This window comes from Tyto alba, unplaced genomic scaffold, assembly GCF_018691265.1.
Source record: "Tyto alba isolate M040663 unplaced genomic scaffold, T.alba_DEE_v4.0 Super-Scaffold_26, whole genome shotgun sequence".
In the NCBI taxonomy this organism is placed as follows: domain Eukaryota; kingdom Metazoa; phylum Chordata; class Aves; order Strigiformes; family Tytonidae; genus Tyto; species Tyto alba.
This window is the reverse complement of record NW_024881300.1, coordinates 1,110,486-1,133,162: the sequence shown is the minus strand read 5'-3', so window position 1 is coordinate 1,133,162 and position 22,677 is coordinate 1,110,486. Positions and strand designations below refer to the sequence as shown.

General features: G+C 49.1%; 1 protein-coding gene across 3 annotated transcripts in view; it reads left to right on the top strand.

The window, feature by feature from the left end:
* The window catches only part of RANBP10 (RAN binding protein 10), an 88,736-nt gene extending 67,589 nt beyond the window's left edge, over window positions 1-21,147 (top strand). For 2 of the 3 annotated variants that reach the window (XM_032985337.2, XM_032985339.2), the window contains 8 exons: window positions 619-731; window positions 3,389-3,497; window positions 4,479-4,627; window positions 7,903-8,098; window positions 9,445-9,569; window positions 10,466-10,611; window positions 11,091-11,202; window positions 13,357-21,147. In XM_032985337.2, coding sequence (XP_032841228.1) covers window positions 619-731; window positions 3,389-3,497; window positions 4,479-4,627; window positions 7,903-8,098; window positions 9,445-9,569; window positions 10,466-10,611; window positions 11,091-11,202; window positions 13,357-13,487 — 1,081 coding nt within the window. In that variant the 3' untranslated portion in view covers window positions 13,488-21,147. The remainder of the gene's footprint in view (window positions 1-618; window positions 732-3,388; window positions 3,498-4,478; window positions 4,628-7,902; window positions 8,099-9,444; window positions 9,570-10,465; window positions 10,612-11,090; window positions 11,203-13,356) is intronic. The other variant, XM_032985338.2, reaches the window with a different exon arrangement.
* Window positions 21,148-22,677: the final 1,530 nt, after the last annotated feature.

The window sequence follows — 22,677 nt, the reverse complement described above, 5'->3', positions numbered from 1 at the left end:
TTCTGACAGTGATACTACCTCCCCATCCCCAACATTTTTTGAAAATACAACTTAAAACTGTGCTAATGTTTGTAAAATCAATGTTGACAGTCTACTTTTTCTGAATCAGCAGATAGAAGTATCTGTGACTTTGTGGAATTAATAAGGAGATTCAACTACCAAAGATATAATTACTGACAAAATAAGTGACGGAAGAAGCTCTGGACCAGAATCTTTTTTTGGAGACCTACTTGAAAGCCATAAGGCTCTCTGAGGTTCAGGTGTTCTAGCTATATAGGACATCACTAGCAGTAACACAGTACTCAGGTCTTTCAAGTGACTCTTGGACAGCAGTCGTTAAATAAATAAATAAATACTGCATATGCATTGGGAGTCTTAATTTATTTATTTTTTTCCCATAAGGTGAATTCAGAGCCTCCCTTCTGTTTGCTGAGGACAAGGTGCCTATCTTGTAAATTTACACTGTCTGGACCCAACAGTAGGACCCTGGTTATGTCCTAAGCAAGTTGAGCGTGGTCACTGAAATTGCAACATCTATTGTGTTGACTTTTTTTCTCCAGTGTGATTACTCTGTTTTACCGTTGTCTCCTAATCTGTATGTATTTTCTTCTTTTCTAGTATGGTTTCGTCATACTTGGTTCATCATGGGTACTGTTCGACAGCAACTGCCTTTGCCAGAGTCACAGACACCACAATCCAGGAAGAACAGACCTCAATAAAGAATAGACAAAGTAAGTCTCTTGGGTAGTTGTTCCCAAAATGTGGCACGCTGGCCACGTGTTCCCCTGAGGACTCTGCAGAGGAATGAAGTGTGCTGTGGGAGTAGAAAAGTTATTCCACAAGAGTACAAAGTTGTCCACAGCACACTGCTAACTTAGCGTTGCTGCCTGTGGGTCAGCAGGACTTGGGGACCACTGCTGGGAGCACTTCTCCCATCATCACTGTGTCCCCTACACCCTCTGCTGCCTTTGCTTGAAGAATTGCCCGATTCTTTCCTTTGCCTGTCTGCTCTGAGAATTGACCTGCATGCCTGGCAATGTTGAATATGCTAAGTCTTCTGATCAACTTGGTTAATTTTCCTCAGTCTTGTTGAAAATGAATGGCTGAATCCTGGAAGAGAAGAGGTCACTCTCAGCTTTGAGTCCAGCAGTTTCACACATCGAGCTAAATGTGTTATCTAGGGCAGAAAGTGCTTTCTGGGAGATAGCGCCAAATCAGTGGAGGGTGGAATGATTACCTTGGACTTTACCTGAACTGAGGTCACTGTGCACTGGAGATCCCTTTGGATTTGGGTTCTTCAATGCAGTCCATTGCAGCAGGGGAAGTTTTGTGAGCATGATCATAGGGGCCCAGACACATCAATCTATTTTAACGACAGCTCCCAGAGTCAGTGAGTATTCCAGTCCTTTTGCATGTTTCGTCTTCAGGTAAATTTTTTGCATACTAGAGGTTTTGCAAATTCACAGCCAAAGTGTTTAGCTCACACTAGATGAAGGATTTGTGTTCTGTGTTTTGGTTACTGCTGTTTCCTCCCAAGTGGCTCATCTCTCAGTTGGTAAGGCTGTAAGTGATTTTGGTTCCTGCAGAATAAGGCTTGCAGCTTTCTCCTGCTGTATTTTTCTTTTAGCTTTTCTATTCACGGGCTCACACTGCAGAGTCACAGAACATTGGTGTGTTTTCTGCATTCTCCTGGCTTTTGAATACAGGCTACATCCCTCTCTGTACATTTCTCTTCCCTTTGTGAACCGTTTCTCACGTGACCGTTATGTATCAGGAGCATCGTGCCCCTTTGTAGCTCGCTCTCCATACATTTCATATGCTTAGCCAGCATTCAGGTTCATTTGGGGACTCTGCTTAGTACCCAAAATAACTTGTAGTTGCTGCCTGTTAGTGCTGATGGGCTTTATGCTTTCCAGGTCATGCATTATGCAACCCTGACCCCAACCAGAGTTCTTGCTGGTGTGGGTATAATTGGTAAAGCCTAACAGGAGGCACACAAGACAGTGCAGTCTCATTTGTCTGAGGACAGGTGACAAGGCAGATGGAGAGAAGGAATATAGAGCTCTGGAGTTGGGGCTTAAATAAAAGGTGTGAGGAAAACACAGATGGGGGAACAAAAAGAGGGGAAAATATAAAAGACAATGACATCTGTGAGAGTTGCCAAACAAGGCAAAGAAGGGAGCTGTCAGAAGCAGCGAGACATGAAAACCGACATGTAAGTAAGTAGAAGAAACAGAGCAAACTGAGGGAGACTGCCACACAGGTTGGTGTGAGAGCCACATCTTTGGAAACGGGAGCCAAGACAAGTCACTGCAGATTGTTATTGGGGATTGCTAATGGGGATTAGTGGGCTGGGCTTTGAACTGCTCATGACTTGTGAAAGTCACAGCCTGTTATTGCAGCTTCTGCTTGCAAAGCACCTCACAGGCGATTCAAAACCTTCTATCCATTGTCTGTAAGGAGACCCGGAAAAACAGAGAGTGAAGTGCAATGCGTTTTTAGTTTTAAGTACATTTAGGTTTTGGTTTTTAGTACACTTAGGAAAAAAGTAAAATGTGAACCTCTGTAGATAGCAGCTTCTCTGAGTTTTCAGGGGTGAGGTCTCAAGTCTTGCGCTTGTGTCTTTTGACCCACTGAAGTAACATACATGGGACATGAACACCCAGGATGATACAGGCTTCTGCCTTGTATCTTTGCACCTCCTAGAAGCGTATAACTCATTGAGCTGTTTCTGGCTTAGTCACTAACTGATTCTTGAAGCTAGCTGACAAGCACCACATCCTTATTGCAGGCCAAGCTCAGGTTACTTCAGTGGGAATACATTGAGGTGGGACTTGCAGGAACCCAGTTTTATTGGCATAATTACTTCTACTTGGAGGTAGGGATATTGGGAAAACACTACTGTGCTATGGTTTGAGTCCGTAGACCCTCTAAGAATACTCTGCTTATCTGATGCTCAGCCATACATATACTCCCAAGCATGAACCAGCCAGAGAATGTAATGGGGGAGTGAACTAGGGACTTCCCCTCTGAACTTGTCATTTCCCCAGCAGCCTCTTAGCTCCCATCCAGCTCTTGTGTCCTCTTTTCTTTTCCATTGCTGCATAGCTCTGTGACTAAAGGACCGAAGCCCCAGAACACCCCACCCCAGCGCACCTACTTCATCTTTCAGATCCTTCTACTCTTGCTGTTGCTGAGCTACTAACAGATTCTCCCTCATTTTCACAGACTTTACCTCACCCTAATCCATAATAAACAAAATGTGGTCTCCAGTTCTCCCTAGCCCCTGTGCAAGGTGGTAGTGGGGAGCTGTGTGGCATATGTGAGACAATTTTTCTGGCTGTTCTTGGTTGGTCCTGTGTATCAGTAGGTCTCCTTTTGCTTTCAGGAATACAGAAGCTAGTGTTAGCAGGCAGAGTGGGAGAGGCTATAGAAGCCACCCAGCAGCTCTATCCTGGCCTCCTAGAACATAACCCCAACCTACTCTTCATGTTAAAGTAAGTATGAATAGCTTTATACTCCCTAATGCTGAACTGTGTAGATGAAGGAGAGAAGAAAGAGGCTGTCCAGCCACCCAGTCTGGCTGCACACCTTGGTTCGAATTCAAACTGTTTGAGATCGCTTTGGGAGCAGGTGGGAGAAGATGTACATTCAGTCCTTTGCACAGTGCTTGTAGTAATGTAGATGTAGCCCTTTTGTTGCTGCTCAGACCCAGTATGGCTTTGCCTCGTGAGGTCAGGCAGAGGTGGGTGAAATTTTAGCTCTGATGACTGCCAGAAATTCCTTCACAGGTGGCCTTTGCTTGTCTTGTGGAGATCTTCCAATACTGGAGCACGTGGCAGTCACTGTGAAGGTTCCTAGAAAGGCAGATGTATGGAAAAGGCTATCCGGGGTAGAGACTAAAGGAGAAAGGTGCTTATGTGTTCCAGTTATCCCAGCTGTACAGAGTGGCTCTCCCCAGCCTCCTGAGACATACAAGGACAATTCCCAGTAAGGCTAAATGAGGAGCTGTCCTCACTGTCACTGTGGATATTGCATTTTTCACCCTGCCTTCTCTATTTTCCATTGGCCATCAGTATTTCTAGGTTGATGGAGTAGTGGGGAAATGATGATGCTTGGCAAATTTTTAGTATCTTCTGCCTGAAAACAAAAACCTAAACAATTGAATTTTTGAGTACCTGCAGAGGTGGTGGAGATGAAAGCATTCTGTAAAGGAACAGTTTCTTCTTAGCACAATGGAAATAAACTTTCTTTTTGGGAAGAAAAACGTTCATTAGCATCTGAACTCCTTCCTCCCATAGCGTTATCAGAGGACTCGCAATACAAAGGTACCAGGAGTCTAAAACCTCCTTTTGAAAGCCAAGAAATTTAAGTCCTATGCAGTTTGTAGGACTTGTCCACTCAATACCTAAAGAAACCTCAATGCGGAGCATCCTGGCTGTCACGCACCCTTTTCTCCTTCCCTCCTATGAAATCAGGTGTCGGCAGTTTGTGGAGATGGTGAATGGGACAGACAGTGAAGTACGTTGTTTCAGTGCCCGCAGCCCCAGATCCCAGGACAGTTACCCCGGGTCCCCCAGCTTAAGTCCTAGACATGGATCAAGCAACTCACACGTTCACAGTACCGGTAAGTGTGTTTTCCATGTCTCCTAGTGAGAAGAGCAAATGCCAAAGGTGAACGTGGCTGTGTAGTACATTACCTGCTACCTTCCATGCATTATTCTGTGAAATTCTTTCTTTTCTGATACCCAGCCGAGAGGACATACTGTTATCATGTGTGTCTCTATACTGTTACAGAGTTGGTTTTGCATTTGTTATCTTCCACAGACAACTGTCTGCAGAGCAGGGTTTTTTCAGAATAAAGAAGCTTTTGAGGGTGGCCGCCTACTGTAGCCGCTAGTGACTCAGTGTTTCACTGACCAAGCTGTAGGATGAGGTCTGGAAAACAAAGCCTGTTTTCTGTGCCCTGGAGTCTGCAAAAGAATTGCCTTCTTGTAAGAACCAAGCAGAAGATGCACTGTTCTGGCCAGCTGAGCAAAAGGTTAGGGGGATGCCTTGAATGAGAGCTTCTTCGTCCCCCACAGACTTTACCTTGCAAGCTCTAAACATGTGAAAAGGGAACAGTTCTGTACTTGCAAAACCCATCTCTGGAGCATCAACTCTTTGCAGTTCGGGAAATTAAACTAGGATTTGAAGTGGAAAGAAGAAGATAAACCAGGACACCCAAGTTATCTTCCCTAGTGTCGTGGTTTAGGCCTGATTGACAGCCAACCACAATGCAGCACCTCTCTCTCCCTTCCCCTCCGGCAATGAGAAGGGACAGAGAGCCAGGCTTGGGGTTCAAGATAGGACTGGGATGGGGGAAAATCCCCCTTTTATGATCATGAGCAAAAGGCAGACTCGTTAGGGGAAGGAAAAAAAGAACATACATTTATTACAGACACTAACAACACATAACAGAGTAGGACAGTGAGAAGCATTGCCACATCTTGAGAACACCTTCCCCCCACCCCTCCCTTCTTCCCGGGCTCAGCTCTGCTCCCGATATCTCTACCTCCTCCCCCAGTGGTGCAGGGGCAGGGAATGGGGGGTGCAGTCAGTGCTGCCACTTCCTTCATCTTCGGTGAGGGGAGTGTCCAAAACTTGTTCCCCCCTGCTCCATCGTGGTCCCCCTCTCACAGGAGACAGTCCTCCACAAACTTACTCTGACTTGAATTCCTCCCATGGGCCACAGCGTTCCCCACACTGCTCTGTTGTGGGTCACCAACTTTCTCCGACTGGATTCTCTCCCACGGCTGCAGCCCTTCCCGAGCTGCTCCGGCGTGGGACTCCCCCGCATGCTGCAATCCTCCCAGCGCTGAATTACAGCAGCGGGGCTGCCTTTTCCCATGAGACCCCGGCCTTCTTCGGGCACAGAACCTTGATCATCAGAGCAGGAGCAACAGGCCGTAAATCAGTGTCTGCTCCACCGTAGATCTCCATGGGTGGCGGGGGGGGCCGCCCTGCCGTCTCCCCACAGGATACAGGGGGGTCTCTGCTCCGGCACACCTCCCCACTCCTTTCTTCCTCTGTTCCCCCACTGACCTTGGTGTTCACGCAGCTGCAGCAACTCCTCCTCACCAGTCCCACTGCCCATCACCACGTCCCTTCTTAAATACGTTATCGCAGAGGCACAGCCGATTGGCTCAATTTCCCAAACAGAAGTGGAGCTGACGTGGAGCTGGGGGAGCTTCGAGAAGCTTCTCACAGGGGGCCGCCCCGATAGCCCCCTCCCCTGCCACCAAAAAACTCCACCACTCACTCAACCCAGGACACCTAGGTAATTACTGACTACAGCTTTGAAGATGGAGTGGGCCAGGGAGTGTGACCTGCAGAGCCCCTGAAAACAGTCTGAGCTGCTTCCCTGAGCCTTGAGCTACTCACAGCCATCTGCATGCATTTTGTTTTGGTATTTCCACCGCTGCGTGTGACAAACTGTGGGCAGGCAAACCTTTAAGGAAAAAGAAGACAATTACTTGAATGCCTCCAAGCTGTCACCTTCCCAAGCCAATACTTTTGTTTTCCTATATTGTGTGGTGAGAAACCCTGGGTATGTTTCTCTGGCTAAATAGTCAGAATGAACCCATCAGTTCATAAAAGCTCTTGGTAATACCTGTTGTCAACCAGGAGATGCCTACAGAAAAAAACCCCACCTGCAGCCCAAGGCAGCATTCATATATGTTTGGCTCCATACATGGGACATCACCTTCCACAGTTCTCTCTGTCAGACCTTGTGCTTTCAAAGTAATGATAATTTCATCAGTGCATGTTTCAAGGATTAAGCAGAACTGTTGTGCACAGTCTACTGCGTCTTTGTCATTAAAATGCACAAAACAGCCTGTTGTTTGAATCTTTGTGTTGTCATGATAAAAATATAAATAAATTTCCTAGCTATAAATATAATTGTGGGATCAGCTGATAAATTTGGGTATATCACCATTGCTTCTAGAGAAGCAGCCATGCCAGGTCACATCATGTAGCCAAGATCCTGTGGTCAGTATTGGTTTTCTAGGGAAGAATATATGAAGAAGGCAAGACCACAGTGAGGTTTTTTCCAAAATTTAAGCCCCAAATGATTTGCAGTTGTCTTGGTATTAAATAGCCCTTGTAAGTTTAGCCAGTCATTTTTGAATCCTTATAAAACTTGTGGTAATGACCAAAGGTTCATGTCCTGTGTCAATGAGTTCCACAGCTTGATAGGCACCTTCTGTGGGGGAGCAATTGAGATTTCAAGCCTGACTCTCCTTTCAGTGATGTCTGTTCACCTGAATAAGGAAGGTTAGCTTGTGATTTTTTAAGAGGATTGTTGTTATTTGCTAAGTGTTGTGTGAATCAAGTTATATCCCTAACGTAAGATAGGTTGTGAAAAGCCTGTGAAGTTCTCCTTGCAAAAAATACTTGCAGCCCAGTTTTCACCTGTGCTTTCATAGTTTTCCTGGATAGAGGGTTGGTAAGAAATATTTGGCCTTGTGAGAAGAGTTTGTAAACTTCTTTACAAACCATCCATGCTTCTTATTTCAACAGGAATTTCTGTACTTGTGTGAGCTGTTTCTGCCGATCTCTTATTTACAAGCCCCTTTTAGAAGTTCCCTAAGTTTAGATGTTGCTGGTGAGCCGTGGGACTCCTTCCATATTCCTTTGTGTTTTCTCTAAACCCCACTGAATTTAAGAAAGATGAATCATAATTTAAGATCTGCAGTCTTACTTGTGGTTATTAAAAGGGCATTTTATATTATATTATACTATATTATAAAGGACATTGCTTTCTTCCTTTGGGGCCTGCTCTCTTGCTAAACTGTTGACCTCACAGTAGAGTGATATTGTCAGTCTGGTCTCATTTTTCCCTTTCTTCTTGACTTTCAGGAGCAGATAGTCCAACCTGTAGCAATGGAGTCATGTCCACAAAAAGCAAACAGAGTCATAGTAAATACCCAACACTGAGTTCATCATCTTCATCTTCCTCCTCCTCCTCCCCCTCATCAGTGAATTACTCTGAGTCCAATTCTACAGATTCTACCAAATCTCAGCAGCACAGTAGTACGAGTAACCAAGAAACCAGGTATTTTTTTCCCTTTATAGATGCCTGACAAGGGTGAGATGGTGGGAGAGGGCTCAGTCTGCTTTCTGTGGAGCCAGAAGGGCATCTGCCCTGCTCTTTTGAACAATAGAATATCTCTTTGTATCTACAAGGTTACTACTATTCCCAGTAGACACAAGCCTGTTCCAGTTCCCTTGCTCTGGCTGAGGCTCAGAGGCTCATCTTGTAAGGAATGTTGTGATGCTTTTGTTTCAAACACCAAGCTGTCTGCATAGAAGCTCTCCCACTCCTCCCGTTTCTCTTACTGCTGCTGCAGCCGGTCAATTACGGCCGCTAAGCAGCTTGCCTGCCCTTTAGTGGGTGAGGCAGCAGCTCAAGTTATTACTGGGTTGGTGCCTTGCCCTCTTGAGTAATTTTCTTGGGCTACCTCTACCTTTTGCCCAGTTCCTTCCAGATGAGCCTCTGAATCAGCAGTAATTTTTTTCATACTTGTGACAGCAAGTCAGACCTTTAGAAATCCTCTCTTCTCCAAGAAGCCATGGGCGGTCCGGGAGAGTGGTGTAGTTACTGCTGCATTTACTGGAGCGTGGAGCGTATTGAGCCACGGTGAGAACCGAGCTTCCTTTGGGCTCACTTCCAGGTTGGTGTTGCAGGGCTGTCTGAGGCCCTGCTGGAGCAGAAGATAACCTTGCAATTAGTAGGATCTCTTGCTAATTGCAGCTGGCACTCATCCTCTGGGTACTGTGCTGAGCACAGTTTGCAGGGCAGTTTGTAGTTTCTATCGTGACCTCTTGAGAGCTATACAGCACGCAACTGAGTGAGAAACACTTGTTCAAACTCAGTTTGCTAGAATCATTTGATAGTGCTGGATTTATGATTCTTTTTTTACATGTAGAGCCCAAGTCCCAGCAAGATTTTCTCATCATTTCAGTTAATCAGCAATCACACTCAGACTGCTGTCTTGAACATTTAAGCCTAGAGCCCTTGTGCTCTGTATTGCACTTTTTGCAAGGGTTGATGGCTTGCCATAGCCAAGATTTCCCTCCTGTTTAGTGTGTTAGTATGTTATCTGTTGTCTGGCTGCTGTTTGCTGCCCCAGAGGTGGCTGCTTCCTGAAGGGAAAATGGTAAGCACGCTGCACCTGTAATTATGGCAGGCACTTTCAGAACAGAAACCTATTTCATAAATTGTCTTCAGAAGCCTGCAACAACTTTTGCTGCACTGAATTGGGCCATCTGGCTCTCTGTCCAACTGGCACTTTTCCAGGTCTACTGACCATTGCTGAGCACCATATTTGGCATCCGAGCTCTTCATTTCTTCCTTTTCTAATTTAGATATCTGCCCTTTCTTTCCTCCTTTCACCGCAGTGACAGCGAGATGGAAATGGAAGCTGAGCATTACCCCAATGGAGTCCTGGAAAATTCGTCCACCAGGATAATGAATGGCACCTACAAACATGAAGAGATCCTGCAGACGGATGAATCCAGCATGGGTAGGGCCTCAGAGGCAGAAGGCGTAAAGGGAAATGGAAAGAGCTGGTATCGAGAATTAAAATTGTGATTGAATTGTGGGGAAAAAACACGTACCTTGGGTTTCTTTCCCCAACCCAGTGAATGAAGCTCTTAGGATGCCTCTGTCATGGGGAAGATGAATCTGCCCTGGAACTAAAACTAGGTCTGGCTTTTCGTAGTCTCACAGCAGTGCTGGTGATGTTGTGGAGCAGGGAAAGCAATAGGAGCCAAAGGTTTGTTCTGCACTGATCAGGAATTCCAGCTCAGAGCAGTCCGGGCACTTCTGCCAGCTGAGGTAGTGAACTGAGCTGTGAAAGGCTGGCTGGCGCCCAGCACAGCGCGTCCTCAGCACGGTGTGGTCAGCTACAGCTGCCTTGTGTGTGGGTGCTTTAGCCAGGAGGGAGAGGATGAATCAGCTGTACTACCTCTGAAACTGGGAATTCCTCCAGTTATAATGGGGCTTGTGGCCACCTGATACTGGGAAGTTGGTGGTGTTAGCATCTATGACTGAAAGCTTTCTGAGTCAAGGATTTTTTAGACCAGGGGTTTCCGTGTTGTGTGTGCTGTATTACACACGTGAAAGGGTAGCACAGCTGGAGGTGCAAACTGTCATGATTTTATCAGAAGGCTTAATTTGTACGTAATCCTCGGGCATGAACCAAACTGAGCTCAGGTTTTCCCTAAACAGGTGCTAGGAAAAAACCACTACTGGCTGTTGTAGCACAGGGGTCATAAAAAAGCTTCCACTGGGATAAACTTAGAGCAGGGAGCAGCTACCTGCACCAGAAGGGGATGGAGTTTATGGGTAGCATGACACAGAGTGGGCAGTGGTGGGGAATGAAAGACCACTGTTACTTCTCCACTGCCTTTCCTCTAGAAGACAGCTGCCCCCAGAGGCAGCTCTGTGGAGGGAACCATGCTGCCACAGAGCGAATGATCCAGTTTGGACGGGAGCTGCAGATCCTGAGCGAGCAGCTTTGCAGAGAATACGGGAAGAACACAATGCACAAAAAGATGCTTCAGGTAAGCCTGGGCCTTGTGCTGCGTCGCAGCAGTTCTCTGGGCCAGGACTGGGGTTGTGGGTTCCCTTGCAGAGCTCTAGGCGGCCCCCACTTCTGCACCTGGTGAAGAAGAGGGGGGCCTGCATGGGCATCAGAGGTCGAAACTCAGTGAATGTAGAGCATCTAGACCCAGTTCTCGGCACAGGAGAGAAGCAATACAGCTCCTGCCTGCCTTCGCTCTTCTTCTCTCCAGGTGACACTCTACCTGCCTTCCCGTGCTGGCTCCCCTGTCAGGTGGAGGGGGCACCCTCTTTAATCCACTATCTTGATGGCCCAGTGTGGTCCCTTGCTGCCAAGAAGAAAAGGGCCATTTCTTTTCAGGAGGTAGGCACCTGTCACCTTGGCGATGGCAGAAGGTGCCCCGGCTGATGGACTTGGCAGTTTTCCTGGGCGTTTGCAGCCATGCATGACCTTACTGTGCCTTTCTGTTCTCTCATACAGGACGCATTTAGCTTGTTAGCTTACTCAGACCCTTGGAACTGCCCCGTCGGTCAACAGCTGGACCCAATCCAGAGGGAACCTGTGTGTGCTGCTCTTAATAGTGCTATATTGGGTAAGGCCTGGTTCCTATGTGAGCCCTACCCACTGGACATACCTGCTCTCAAGGGATGTCCTGTGGCAGGCAAGCCTGTGAGTCTTAGGAAAGGTGCAGAAATACTTGGGTTTAGCTTTTGCCTCTCTTTCTGTTGCTGGGGCCTGGCAGGGCAGTGATGCAGGGAGGGAAGCTTGAAGAGAACAGGTCTACCTGAACTAATCTTTTGGCTGCCTTCCTTGGGTCTTCCTCAATGCTGCTTTCAAGGATGCTCCTGACGATTTTCCTCCCCTGCCTACTGAGAAAGCTAAGATCTCTTCAGTGCGTTTCCTGCCCCTCTTCTTTCTTGATCCAAACCCACCTGAATCAGTCCACTGGCATTAGCAGCAAATCTACTCTTTCACTTGGCAGAGTTTTATCCTGGCATCATCCTGTTTTCTGGTAGGGAATGCAGTTGCTCTGTTGCAGCAGCTTGTAAATGAATCAGGTTTCCATAGCATTGTCTCTAAAGCAGTTACCTTTGTCCTCGTGTTGGACATGCAGAGTTAAGTGGGTCTGTCTTCCCTTCAGACATTGCCTCTGCATGTTCCCATCATGTGCTATGCCTGCTAGAGCCCAGAGAGCCTGGCTGCCTGCAGGAATTGGGGCTGTAGTAGTGGTCCAGCCTTGTTGCTCTTTCCCTTCTGGTCGTAACTGTGCTGAGAGGAGCCTGCTCTGTGCAAAGATCTGGTTATAGGCTGATTTTCTTCAGCTAGCAGGACAGCTCACCTTTTTCTGATGAGCTTTGCTCTTTGTGTCAGCACGATGGATCATGGTTGGATCCAGGTATGATCAGTCTCTTGTCCTCCTGTGTCCTCACAGCTGAATGTTTATGCCTGATCTTCATTTTCCTTAGACAAGCACGTTCCTTGGCCCAACAGCTTCTTGTCATTTACTCTCCTGTCTTGAACTTGGCATAGTAAATGCAGTAGCTTTCCCTGATGGAAGTCTTGTGCGTGCAATCAATGAGTTGCCCATGTCGTTGCTGACCCGCCTGGCATCTTCAGCTACAGAAAATACCGTGGTGGAGAAATGGATATAGTGATAATGAGGTTATGGCCTGCCACCAGTCTGCAAGAAAGGGATTGATTCACTCTAGGCAGGGCCCTTGATCCTGTCCCCAGTCGTGGGGTGTGGTTGCTGTGTGATTGCTCAGGTAACTGCACGGGACACTCCACAGTCTGCACTAGCTCAGTCCATGCACAGCAGGCCAGACACTGTCCACTGGACAGCTTTTCTGCCTCAGAAACCCCTGCTTGGCTCCTGTGCACAGTCCAGCTCACTGTACCCAGGCGTATTTCCTAGTGTGTCTGTGCACCTCATGTTGGATGTGCCAGAAGAAGATTTAGAGATTATCTTCTGGGGGAAGGAGCAGCTTGATGGACAAACACGTGAGGGTTCCTGTTATGTCTGAGTAAAGGAACAGAACTTACATGGTTTGGGAAGGAGACTTGCTTTCCCTGGCAGTCAGGGTGGGCAGGCGTCCAGCAGGGTGGCTCAGTTCTAGCCGTTGTTTGTCCAGTGCTTGAGGAGCATGGACAAGTTGCTGAGGGGTGTCACCAGGGAGATGTGAAAGATGGTGTCTGGACGTGCTTCATCATGCAGATCGCAAGGCACCTTGTCTAGCTTAGCTGAGGATTCCCTCTTGCGTACATAGCAAACATGAAGTTGAAAAGAAACAGTGACCAGTGAGTGTTTCTCTAGGGTTTGGACTGCTGTGTAGACTTGCACAAGTGGGAGAGATGGAGAGGTTGCCTCTCACTTGGTGCCAATTTCTCCTGCTTTTCTTTATTCTTCCATGCTTTGATCTCTCATGCTTTGAGGGTTTTGTGGCAGACAGCGAGGCAGCAGGAGCTCCGCTGCCTTTATCTTGCTCTGGCTACCACAGCAGCACTCTCTCAAAGGCCCTGTTGAGCTGTGGCCCCACGTGGGACGTGTCACGGGTGGTGGGGTGTGCAGAGGAGCAGCGGCGCAGAGCCAGCGGTAGTCAAGAGTAGCTTCCTTCCAGAGCCAGTGCCTTCTGCCAGGGAGGCTGGGCTTGGTGCCCAGGTGGGACTGAGAGGTACCCAAGTGCAGGTGAGCCGCTACACAGCCAGGGCACCTCTTCTAAACAGATTTCTTTTTTTGCCCCCACAGAATCTCAGAACCTGCCAAAGCAGCCCCCGCTGATGCTTGCCCTGGGCCAGGCCTCGGAGTGTTTGCGGCTCATGGCTCGCGTGGGCTTGGGCTCCTGCTCCTTTGCCAGAGTAGACGACTATTTGCACTAGCCACCAGAGCAAGATGGAGTTGACATCGTTGAGTGCTGCCCTTCACCCTCCGTTGCTGCCACTCTACACCACCACCACCTCGTTCGATAGCCTGACCTCCCTGCCACCAACACCCCCTCTAGCACACACACACACGCTGCCTGTGAAAGGATTGAGTGAGTCCCTCACTGGGTGGCTCTTCCTGACCCCAGGAGCGACTGGCAGATCTTACCTGTCTCCCTGCCATTGCTGCGGCTCCAGCGGCACTCAGTATTTCGCTGGTTATTCTAATGTAGCGCCTTCCGATGTAGGGATTTCTCTTTATTTTGATTTGAGTTGTTCCTCCTGGATCCACCAGTATTTTATCTGGAGAGTTTTGCTGAGCTGGTTTCTGCTGATTTTACTGAGGAAGCTCATCAAGTTGGTGACAGCTTGTTCTTTTCTTCCCTTCTCCCTCCATCATGCATATACAGCATCATCTTCTGTGCTAGTTATCTGAACTCTTCTCGCAGTGGCAGTACAGAGGGATTTTTTTTTTTATTATTTTATTTGAATCCTGTTTATTAAAAAGGTCTCTCCCACCTCCACAAAGTCATTGATGTATTTATTGCCCACAGACTTGGTCCCAGCCATTCGCATCGTACAGCCCCGCAGGAGACCTGGTGAGGTAGGTCCTGTCGCGCACTAACGACGGGCATTGGAGGAGTTTCCTAGTGCACGCCTCTCTTCAGAGCACAGGGCTCTCAGACGCTTGTCTTCGTGAGTGGAAAGAGTAGAAGACTTGACGTTGCCTCTGTTAGTGGCTGCACTGTAGACGCATCTCACAGCCCTGAGAAAAAGGTAAATTCAGCTCTCACAGCTGAGCTAGAGGGACAGGACCGATGAATATGAAGTCAGCTACCATTGTCTTGGTAGAAGCAGGTCATGTTAGCCTGCAAGAAACGTCTGTGGGTGCTGCCAGGTTGGGCTGTCAGTGTTTGTGTTAAATCACAAATCCCCCTTTTACTCCATCTAGGAGGGCTCTGTCACTAAGACTCAAAAATAATAGTGTTTACTGACCCCTCTACGTAACGCTGATCTAAATGAGCACTTCAAAATTTTGGAAGTGTCTTGAGAACACTAGTGTGAACTGTGCTCCCCCTTGGAGGTTGCACATGCCAAGATCAACTTGCAGGTTTAAGGTCAGCACTAGGATTGTAAGGTCTGAGCCGGTCAAAAGGGAGCAGCAATGTCTCTTTAAGGATTACTAAGAAAATTAATTTAGGTTCAGGCCCAGAAGTGACCAGCAGGGATCTGTGGGTGAGTAACCTCCAAGTAAGATGGACTGATGTGTCTCTGCTGCGGTATATGTCAGGCCCGGGGACTCAAGTGCTGTTAAGCTGCTGGCATTCAAGCCACCTGCCTGTGTGTGTTTCTGAGCATGTACTTTTAACTGGTGAGGCTGTGTAGCAGGACCGTGGGCTTTGCATCCTCTGATGTGCAGTTAGGAGACTTTGGGTTCAATCTGGCTGCACGGGAGGAATTGTAATTCTGCACCAAATGAATTTTAGGTCTGTAGCTGTGAGGAGGACCCAAGGGAGCTCAGACCCAACATGTACTTTACTGGTGTTCTTGACTTTTTTTTTTTTTTTTCGTTAAGGCTCAATGAAAGATTAACAGATGATGTTGAAGTTTGCCCTTAAAATGGAGGTTGGCCTGTGCCAGGCCTTCAGTCGGCCAGAGAGCTTATGTGCCACTGAAGAAAGGAAGGTGGTGTGTGACCTCTGTGGTGTATCCCAGAGCTTTAAGGGTTTTGTGCATTTGCAGGCTTGATTTGCAGCTGGAATGCGAGGTCTGAAATCAAGGCAGAGCAGGGGGGCAGGTGTCCCCTGCACCGTAGGAGATCGTGGCAGCGAGTGTGCAGGTGGTGTTGGAGGCGGTTGGGAACGCCTGTCGCTTCCTTTGGGCGAAGGTTTTGGAGCAGTGCTAGAGCCGTGGTGGTCTAAGAAAATGGGCAACACGAGGTTTAGAGACGGAGAAGGTATTTTTATTAGATCGACTCATATAGTTAAAAAAGTAGAGGGAGCTCTGTGTACCAAAGCCATTCTTCTACTAGGCAGATAGGAGCAGAGGACTGCGCTAAGCGGAATAATATAACTTGCAAATCTGGGGGTTCTGTTTCAGTTCTGGGGAGCAGCTCATGTGCCTGAAAGCTCATCTGTTGATTTTCCACTCTGCTCGTTGTCCTAGCGATGGGTATGACCCCAGCCTGCGGGCCTTACCTTGCTGCAGTCGCAGAGACACTTCCACTCGGTGGGCAGGCTTCTTTCTGGAGCCTCTGATGCTGGACCAGCCTCACCCATTGTGCCCTGGTGCTGTAGCTGAACCTGAGGCAGCATGTGAACTTGGCCTGGTGAGGCATTTTGCTGCAGGCTCTCCGTTTCTTAGACCGAGGCTTAGGACTGATTGCGGGTACTTGGGTTGGAAATACTCTAGTTCCTGGCTTTGCTGCTCACATTTGGCAACTTCCTCTGGCGTTGGTCACTATTTAACTTGCTGCTGTCTGGCTGCAGTCAGGTATCTCTCTCATCTTTGTAACAACACCATCTTTATCTCGTTCTGAGTTTGCTTTGTTCATTCTCTTTGTGGTTCCTTCAAGGCAAGTCTCTCTGTCATGTGTCATATTAATGTCCCCCTTGGTCTCTCAGCAAAGCTGTGCTGGCTATCTTAGAGCATTTTTTTTTGTTTCAGTCTCCCCTTTGCTACAAAAAAACTCCAAGAGATGCTTCTAGATACATGGTTCTTCTGGTGCCAAGTACGTACGATGGGATGGTCTCTCTGGCTTCTCAGTGAGATCGTCCCTGTGGTGGAAACCACCTTGCTATTAGTGCTGAGAAGCCAGGCACTTAATGATGATTAATTGCATGTAGCAGGGCTGAGTCACCCTTCCTGCCACTGGTGATGTGCATCACATAGTGGCAGTAGATCCCTGCAGATGAGACAGCAGTGATGCTTTCCACTTCTTGCACTTAAAGCAATAGTGCCAGCTTGAGTTATTTTTCCTTCCCCACTTGACCCAGTTCCTAACTGGCCTCACAGCCATAACCAACACACAGTGCTGCTGCTAGCTTCTTGCCAGCTCTTCTACCTGCTGTCCTGATTCTGATTTTGGGGGAGTGCAAATGCTTTTCTGCTGTCACATCTCTGTCCGATGCCTGTTTCATGGTTTTTCTTTCATTTCAAGTATTCTTGTGGTTTCTCTAGCGGTTTCTGCTTGTTGTGCTCAGATTCTGACTGACAAGGCCATGACTCAGTGTGGGGAAGATAAATGTGTTTGCGGTGTGTGGTGGAGGTACAAGCTTCAACCTACCACTGATTCCGAGGTGAGATTTCTGACTTGATTTTCCCAGGTTATTTTTCAAAGCCTGTTGGTCTTTGAGTGTCCCTGGCTGCTCCTTGGTGGTTCATGTCAGCTGAGACTTGGTTTGAATTGTTGCAGTCATTTTAAAAAACAAACAGAACCAGACTGAATTAAGGTCTTTAACTTTGAATGCAGTTGTACACCTAACCAGAGGCTGCGTGCTATTTAAAAATTGCTTTTATAAAAGTGATTTGGGATTTGTTATTCCAAGTGCCTCGTGCTTTGTTCAGGCACAGATCAACTAAGAACACCCCAGCTGAGACTCTGCTTCATCGGGGCAGTCCCTCACAGTGCCACTTCCCCCAAGAGTCCTTCAGTGAAGCCATGTAAATGATTGCGTAGCCCTTAATAGAAACTGCTGGCTTCCCTTTTCTTGGTGAGGGTGACAAGGTCTCAGCTATGACCCTGTGTTGTAATGCTGATGGCATTGGATATAGGACTTCCATCACATCAGGTCAACATGTAGGTTGCTCTCTGCTGGGCTGACTTCAGATCCTAGAAGAAGGTTTTCCAGACCACAGCCAGACACTGCTCACAGGCAACATTTCTCACCATGCAGCCCCAAGAGAGGCTTTCTGGCTGTGGCCTCCTTCCCACGGCATGTGAAATGCTGCAGCTGTAACAACTAAACCTCTTCCAGCTCGGCCGTGTCTGCACACTCGGAGGGTCTCAGCTCTCCACTGCTCAGTCCAGAGCCACCACCAAAGAGCTGTAGCACGCTCTACCCATGTGCTCTGGACACCAACCACTCCACCTCCCTTCCTCAAACTCAGTGTTGCAGCCAGGGCCTCTCAGAAGGATCACATTTCCCAGGAACCGGGTGAAAACCTGTTTTCAGGGGTGGTGAACCGCAGCCCTGCACAACATGGCCTTTGGTTTTGAGCCTAAAGTGGCTCTTTGAGAGCAACGTTTTGGGAACGCTAGACCTGGAGCCTTGGTTGAAGTGCTTCAAGGGATTCTGTGGAGAGAGCTTCATGGAGCTGAGTTGCACCACCAGGCTTTTCTCCCCACGGCCAAGGGTTCATGTGTCAAGGGTCCACATCAGTGAGTGAGAGCAGTCACATCAACAGTAGCGTGGGAGGACTTTGAAGTGAGATGAAGGATCGATTCAGGGGTCGGAGGCATTGGAATAGCTGGAATCCATCATATACACCTTGTACTCCAGCCTCTGACCACCTCAGTGGCCTCTGCTGGGTGCTTCCCAGTCTGTGGACATCTCTCCTGTACCAGGGGAGCCAAATCTTGTTCCTCTTGGTTCCCCCCGTGTTCCTCTTGGAGCCATCTTGTTCCAGATGATTCCTCTTGCTGCTCTGTGTTCCTACCCTACCAAGTGGTTACCAAAAGCTGATTCAAGGCTTACAGGGGTGAGTGAACTCTCTGCCAAGCTCTCCAGGGAGCAGGCAGGACAGCAGCCTGTTTCCCACGCATCCTTAGCTGGGCTCTCAGAACCAGCTTTTTTGGGGGAAGAGTTCTTACTGCTCCCAGCATTCTTTTCTTGCGCCTTTGCCCCCCGCAATCCCATTATTCTCCCACCTGGGTGACCATCACAAGTGGTGTCTGCAGCGTTGGGCGCTGTGCGAGCCGCTTGGAGACCGGGGTCAGCTCTGTGGCTGGTGCCAGCGACGCGTTTGTGGAGCACAGACGTGGCGACTCCAGCCGCTCTGCCTGGGCTGGCACCCACTGCGCTGGCCTGGAGGGGCAGATCTGCCTGCCACCATCCCTTTTTGTCACCGTCCGGGATCCTGCCAGCCTGCAGCTGGGCTGGCTGTAGCACTTCTGCCATTCTTTTGGAGTCTGGCTAGAAACTGAGCCTTTGCGTGTGGCCAGCAGAATGGAGAGGGACCTCCAAAGCATCCAGCTGCTGGGAGGAGGTTGTCCAGTGGCTGCCCTCCCACCCCCCGTGTGTACCAGACCTGTAGCTCCTTGCTCTGGGACACATGGAAGATGTGTGTTTATTGGTGCTCCAGCCCCTTTCTATTTCCAACATCCTGGTGGTGCCCGCTGTGCTGCTGCTGACCTGGGTTGGGCACCAGGAGATGTGGCTGTGACTGGTGTGGAGATGGGGCCCCGTTGTATCGGTCCTTGTGGTTGCGTACACCTAGGATTTTTCCATCTCTTTCCTTATTCCTTCTGGTTTTTGCAGTGACATCGCAACCTGTCCTCAGGCCGTGTCCTTATTTTTCACGTAGTCTTATTAAGGCATCTTTACCATTCTTTAAATAGCTTTGTTCTTGAGGCTCCCTTGAACAACTGGAACAACCAGAGCTGGTGTAACTAGCTCTGGGGACTGAATTTATTATTTTCCTCCTTAGGCATCAGGGATGATGAACCATCTCCTTTTCTAGCAAAGCAAGCTTTGTTGAATTGCTGTGATGCTGCAGTGCTTTGGCACCTTTCTTCATACTCACGTAGCATGTGTTGCTTAGATGCGAGTTTCAGAGTCCCTTCTGCCATCATGGGGTTGATTGAGAAGGTGAACCATAGTAGCCAGGCTATAGAGCAGCGTGTAAATGCCATGGTGCTGCACGGTGCACACCACGGTGCCAGGAAGTTCTTTCCCTGAACGAGCGGTGTGGAGGCTTCAACTGCCCCACAGGGCAGCAGGCGGAGAGGTCCGTCACGCGTCAGTCCTGGGCACAGGGAGGCCCGTGGAGCTGGTCACAGCGTGAGAGAGGGAGCACATTCCTTGAAAAGGTGGTTCTGCTCCACCCGCGAGTCCCCTTTGCAGAAGGAGCAACTTCCTTCAAACCTTGCCCTGTGGTTGAGCAGGTGGATCCTGAGGTCTCTTGCAGGGAGCTGTTGGTGGGACTGTAGCTGTCCATCTCTGTCCCTAGGTGTTTCTGCAAAAGGGGGGGGGGGGGGGGGAGACAGAACAGGGGACATGGGTTACGTGCTGCTGGGACCCTTCTGCCGCAGAAGGATGAGTGATGGAGGGAACTGTGGCCCAGCAGCTCTTACTCAGAGCCAAAAGCCGGCTGTGAGCCATGCCGCATCTGCTGTGTAGGTCAGAGTGCTGGAGGAGGTGCTGGTGGGTTGAATGGGGGGGGGGGGGGAGCTACAGCAGATTTGGGGAGGAAAAAAGGGGGCGGTTGAGAGCCTGGAGGCCTCCTCCCGAGGAAGCACCAGCTGCTCTCCACCATCCTTCCCTACAGCAAGAGGTGGCGGGTGATGGATGAAGTGAACATGGTGTGTCACTGCCCCCCCATCCCACACCAGAGCTCGGAGCCTGGAGCCGTAGCAGTGCCCGACAAGCTGAGGGTTCATCCAGACTGGAGGAGCACATGTCCTGCCAGCTGTTTCATTTCCAAGAGGGAGGCTTAACTCTCTCCTGCTCGCAGGAATCCAAGTCCCGTGTGGGATTTACACTCGCATCACTGCAGAAACATTCCTGGAGGCCATGCAAACCTCTGCTCCTTGTTGAACTTCCTCTGGCCAGGCAGACACGTTTTCTCTGGTCACTCAACTTGGGTCCAGGCATGTGCTCTGACCCCTTTGCTCAGGAGGGCTTTAGCTGCATCCTTCCTCCAGGAGGGAGCCACGGGGTGGGGGGTGGGGGGGGGGAGTTGCAGGCTGGGCTTCTCACAGGCTCAAACTTGTAGAAAGGAGAAGTGGCAGCAGCGGCTCGGGGGATAATCAGGATTTTAAAGAAAATTTTAAAAATACAAGTGTGGTGACTCTTCCAGACCAAGGACTCTGCACAGGGATTTGATTGGGATTGCCTCTCTCGGTCCTACCTGTGCACGCTCTTCACAGCTCTCCAGCCAGGGGAGGCAGGAGGAGGCTGCTGGCACCTGAAGCTCTTGCACGCAGCTTGTTCAGCGGTGCAAGCCCCAGGACCTGCCCACCACGCAGTTAACTCTCTTCTGCTGGTTGCTCAAAACTCAGGTATGAAATTCTCAGCTGGAGCACGGGATGTGAGGTCTTTGCAGGTTTCCAGCCAGCCCTGGAGGAATGGCCACCACTGGGCTGCGACAGCGCAGATCTCCCTCTGCCACTCCAGCCTCCTCATCGCCTTTGGAGGGGGGGGGTTTTCTCCTCTTTGGTACAACGTTGGCTAAATGGACATTACACAAATTGTGCACATTGGTTCAGTCTAAGCTTAGTATTTGTGAATTAAGTTATCTGATGCTTCGCATGAAAACTTCCAAAAGGGGAGGGGGGGTGTGGGATTTTAACTCAGAAAAAGCCTATGAAAATATACTGGAAATATGGTAAAGAAATCAACGTTCTGCTGTATATTGACAGAATTATTTTTATTAAAATACACATCCATGTGCAAGAGCTGGCGTGGAGCCGTGTGCTTTTGTGAGTCTCTGCTCGCTGGGAAGGCAAGCGGCCGTGGGGGAGCGGGAGCCGGGCTCTGCCTGGCTGGGAGGAGGTGGCTCCGGGGTGAGTTTGCCCCGGCCAGGGCTGAGCAGACGCCAGCAGAAGCGTGTCCCTGTCATCAGGCAGGTCCCTTGGTGGGCAAGGCAGGCTCGGGTGCTGCTGCCTCACGTGCAATTAGGAGAGGGAAACAAGCAATTATCGCTGAGATTTTCAGGTAAGCCCTACCCAGGTGTGATAACGGGTCCTTATGGGGCAGTTCATAGTTCACCGTGCAGCAGCTGCTGACACCCCTATATATTTCTGCTATAAGATTTTCTTGGCGTAGCAGAAGGCACGTGATGGCAGTTCTCCAAAACTTTCTACAAAATTGCTTTTCCCACAGTTGCTAAGCCCTACCAGAAACACTGGACGGGAGGCACTTCCAGCACGTGTTTGTGGTCAGACCCCCCGGGGCAGACCCTGGGAATCATTAATTGGTGCCCTTTTGTCACGAGCCACCTCCTGCATCTTGGCTCCTGATGCCACCGGTTCCATTCCTACCTGGCAGCATCTCGCCCGTCAGCTCACGTGAGTGGTCCCCGAGCAGGAGGTCCCTGGGGTCTGGATGAGTCCTGAGTGTCACCACAGTTCCATCCCCTGACACCCAAAACAGGCTGTCAGGGTGCTAAAATCCTCAGGAATAATGTTGGCGTGCCCAGTGGAGCGTCATTTTATTTTGTTAACGAACGGATAGAGAGTATTTAAATCATCTTTTTTTTTTTTTTTTTTTTTTTTTTTGTTTCATCAGGGGCTGCTCTGTCATACGGGCAGATGGTGTTTGTCCCATCACAGCCTTTCTCGTAGACGGTGCGATATGTCATCCCTGTAATATTCCTAGATATCTGCTGGCCTTCCCCACCTCTCATTGGCAATAGCATCTTGTAACACCTTTCACATCTTGTTCGACACCACCCTTTTTGCGGGTCAAAAATTTCAGGATTAGCTGGGTGCCATGGCAGGAATTGCTTTTTCTCCTTGAGCATCGTGTTGTCCACTTGTAATATTCTGGCTGTGGGCCTACATAATTTTGATTTTCAGTGGTGGATATAAAAAAAAAAAAAAAAAAAAAGAAAAGGGTGGAAATATTCTTTGTAACCCTCAAATGCACATTTGCTACGTTTCTTGCCTTCACCTTTCCGAGGTTTTCCCATGTACGCTTTGCACGGGCTCACACAAAATGATGGACCATTGGCCTGGTGTTAAAAACCGGGGTCCTGGGCTGCTCCCACCCCTCCCTGGCCTTACCTGTGGGTAAGGGTGGCCTCAGATCAAGACGTGGCCCCCACCATCACGTTCCCAGTGGAACATGCTGTGACCAGGCACAGTTTGCTCCAAGCCTGGAGAAACACGTGCCCGTGGCAAAGGGGTTCTTTGGTTGCCCCGTGCCCTCAGCTTGCAGGATCTGCTCCTTGGGCTGGAGGATCAGGAAAAACTCAAAAGAGCAGC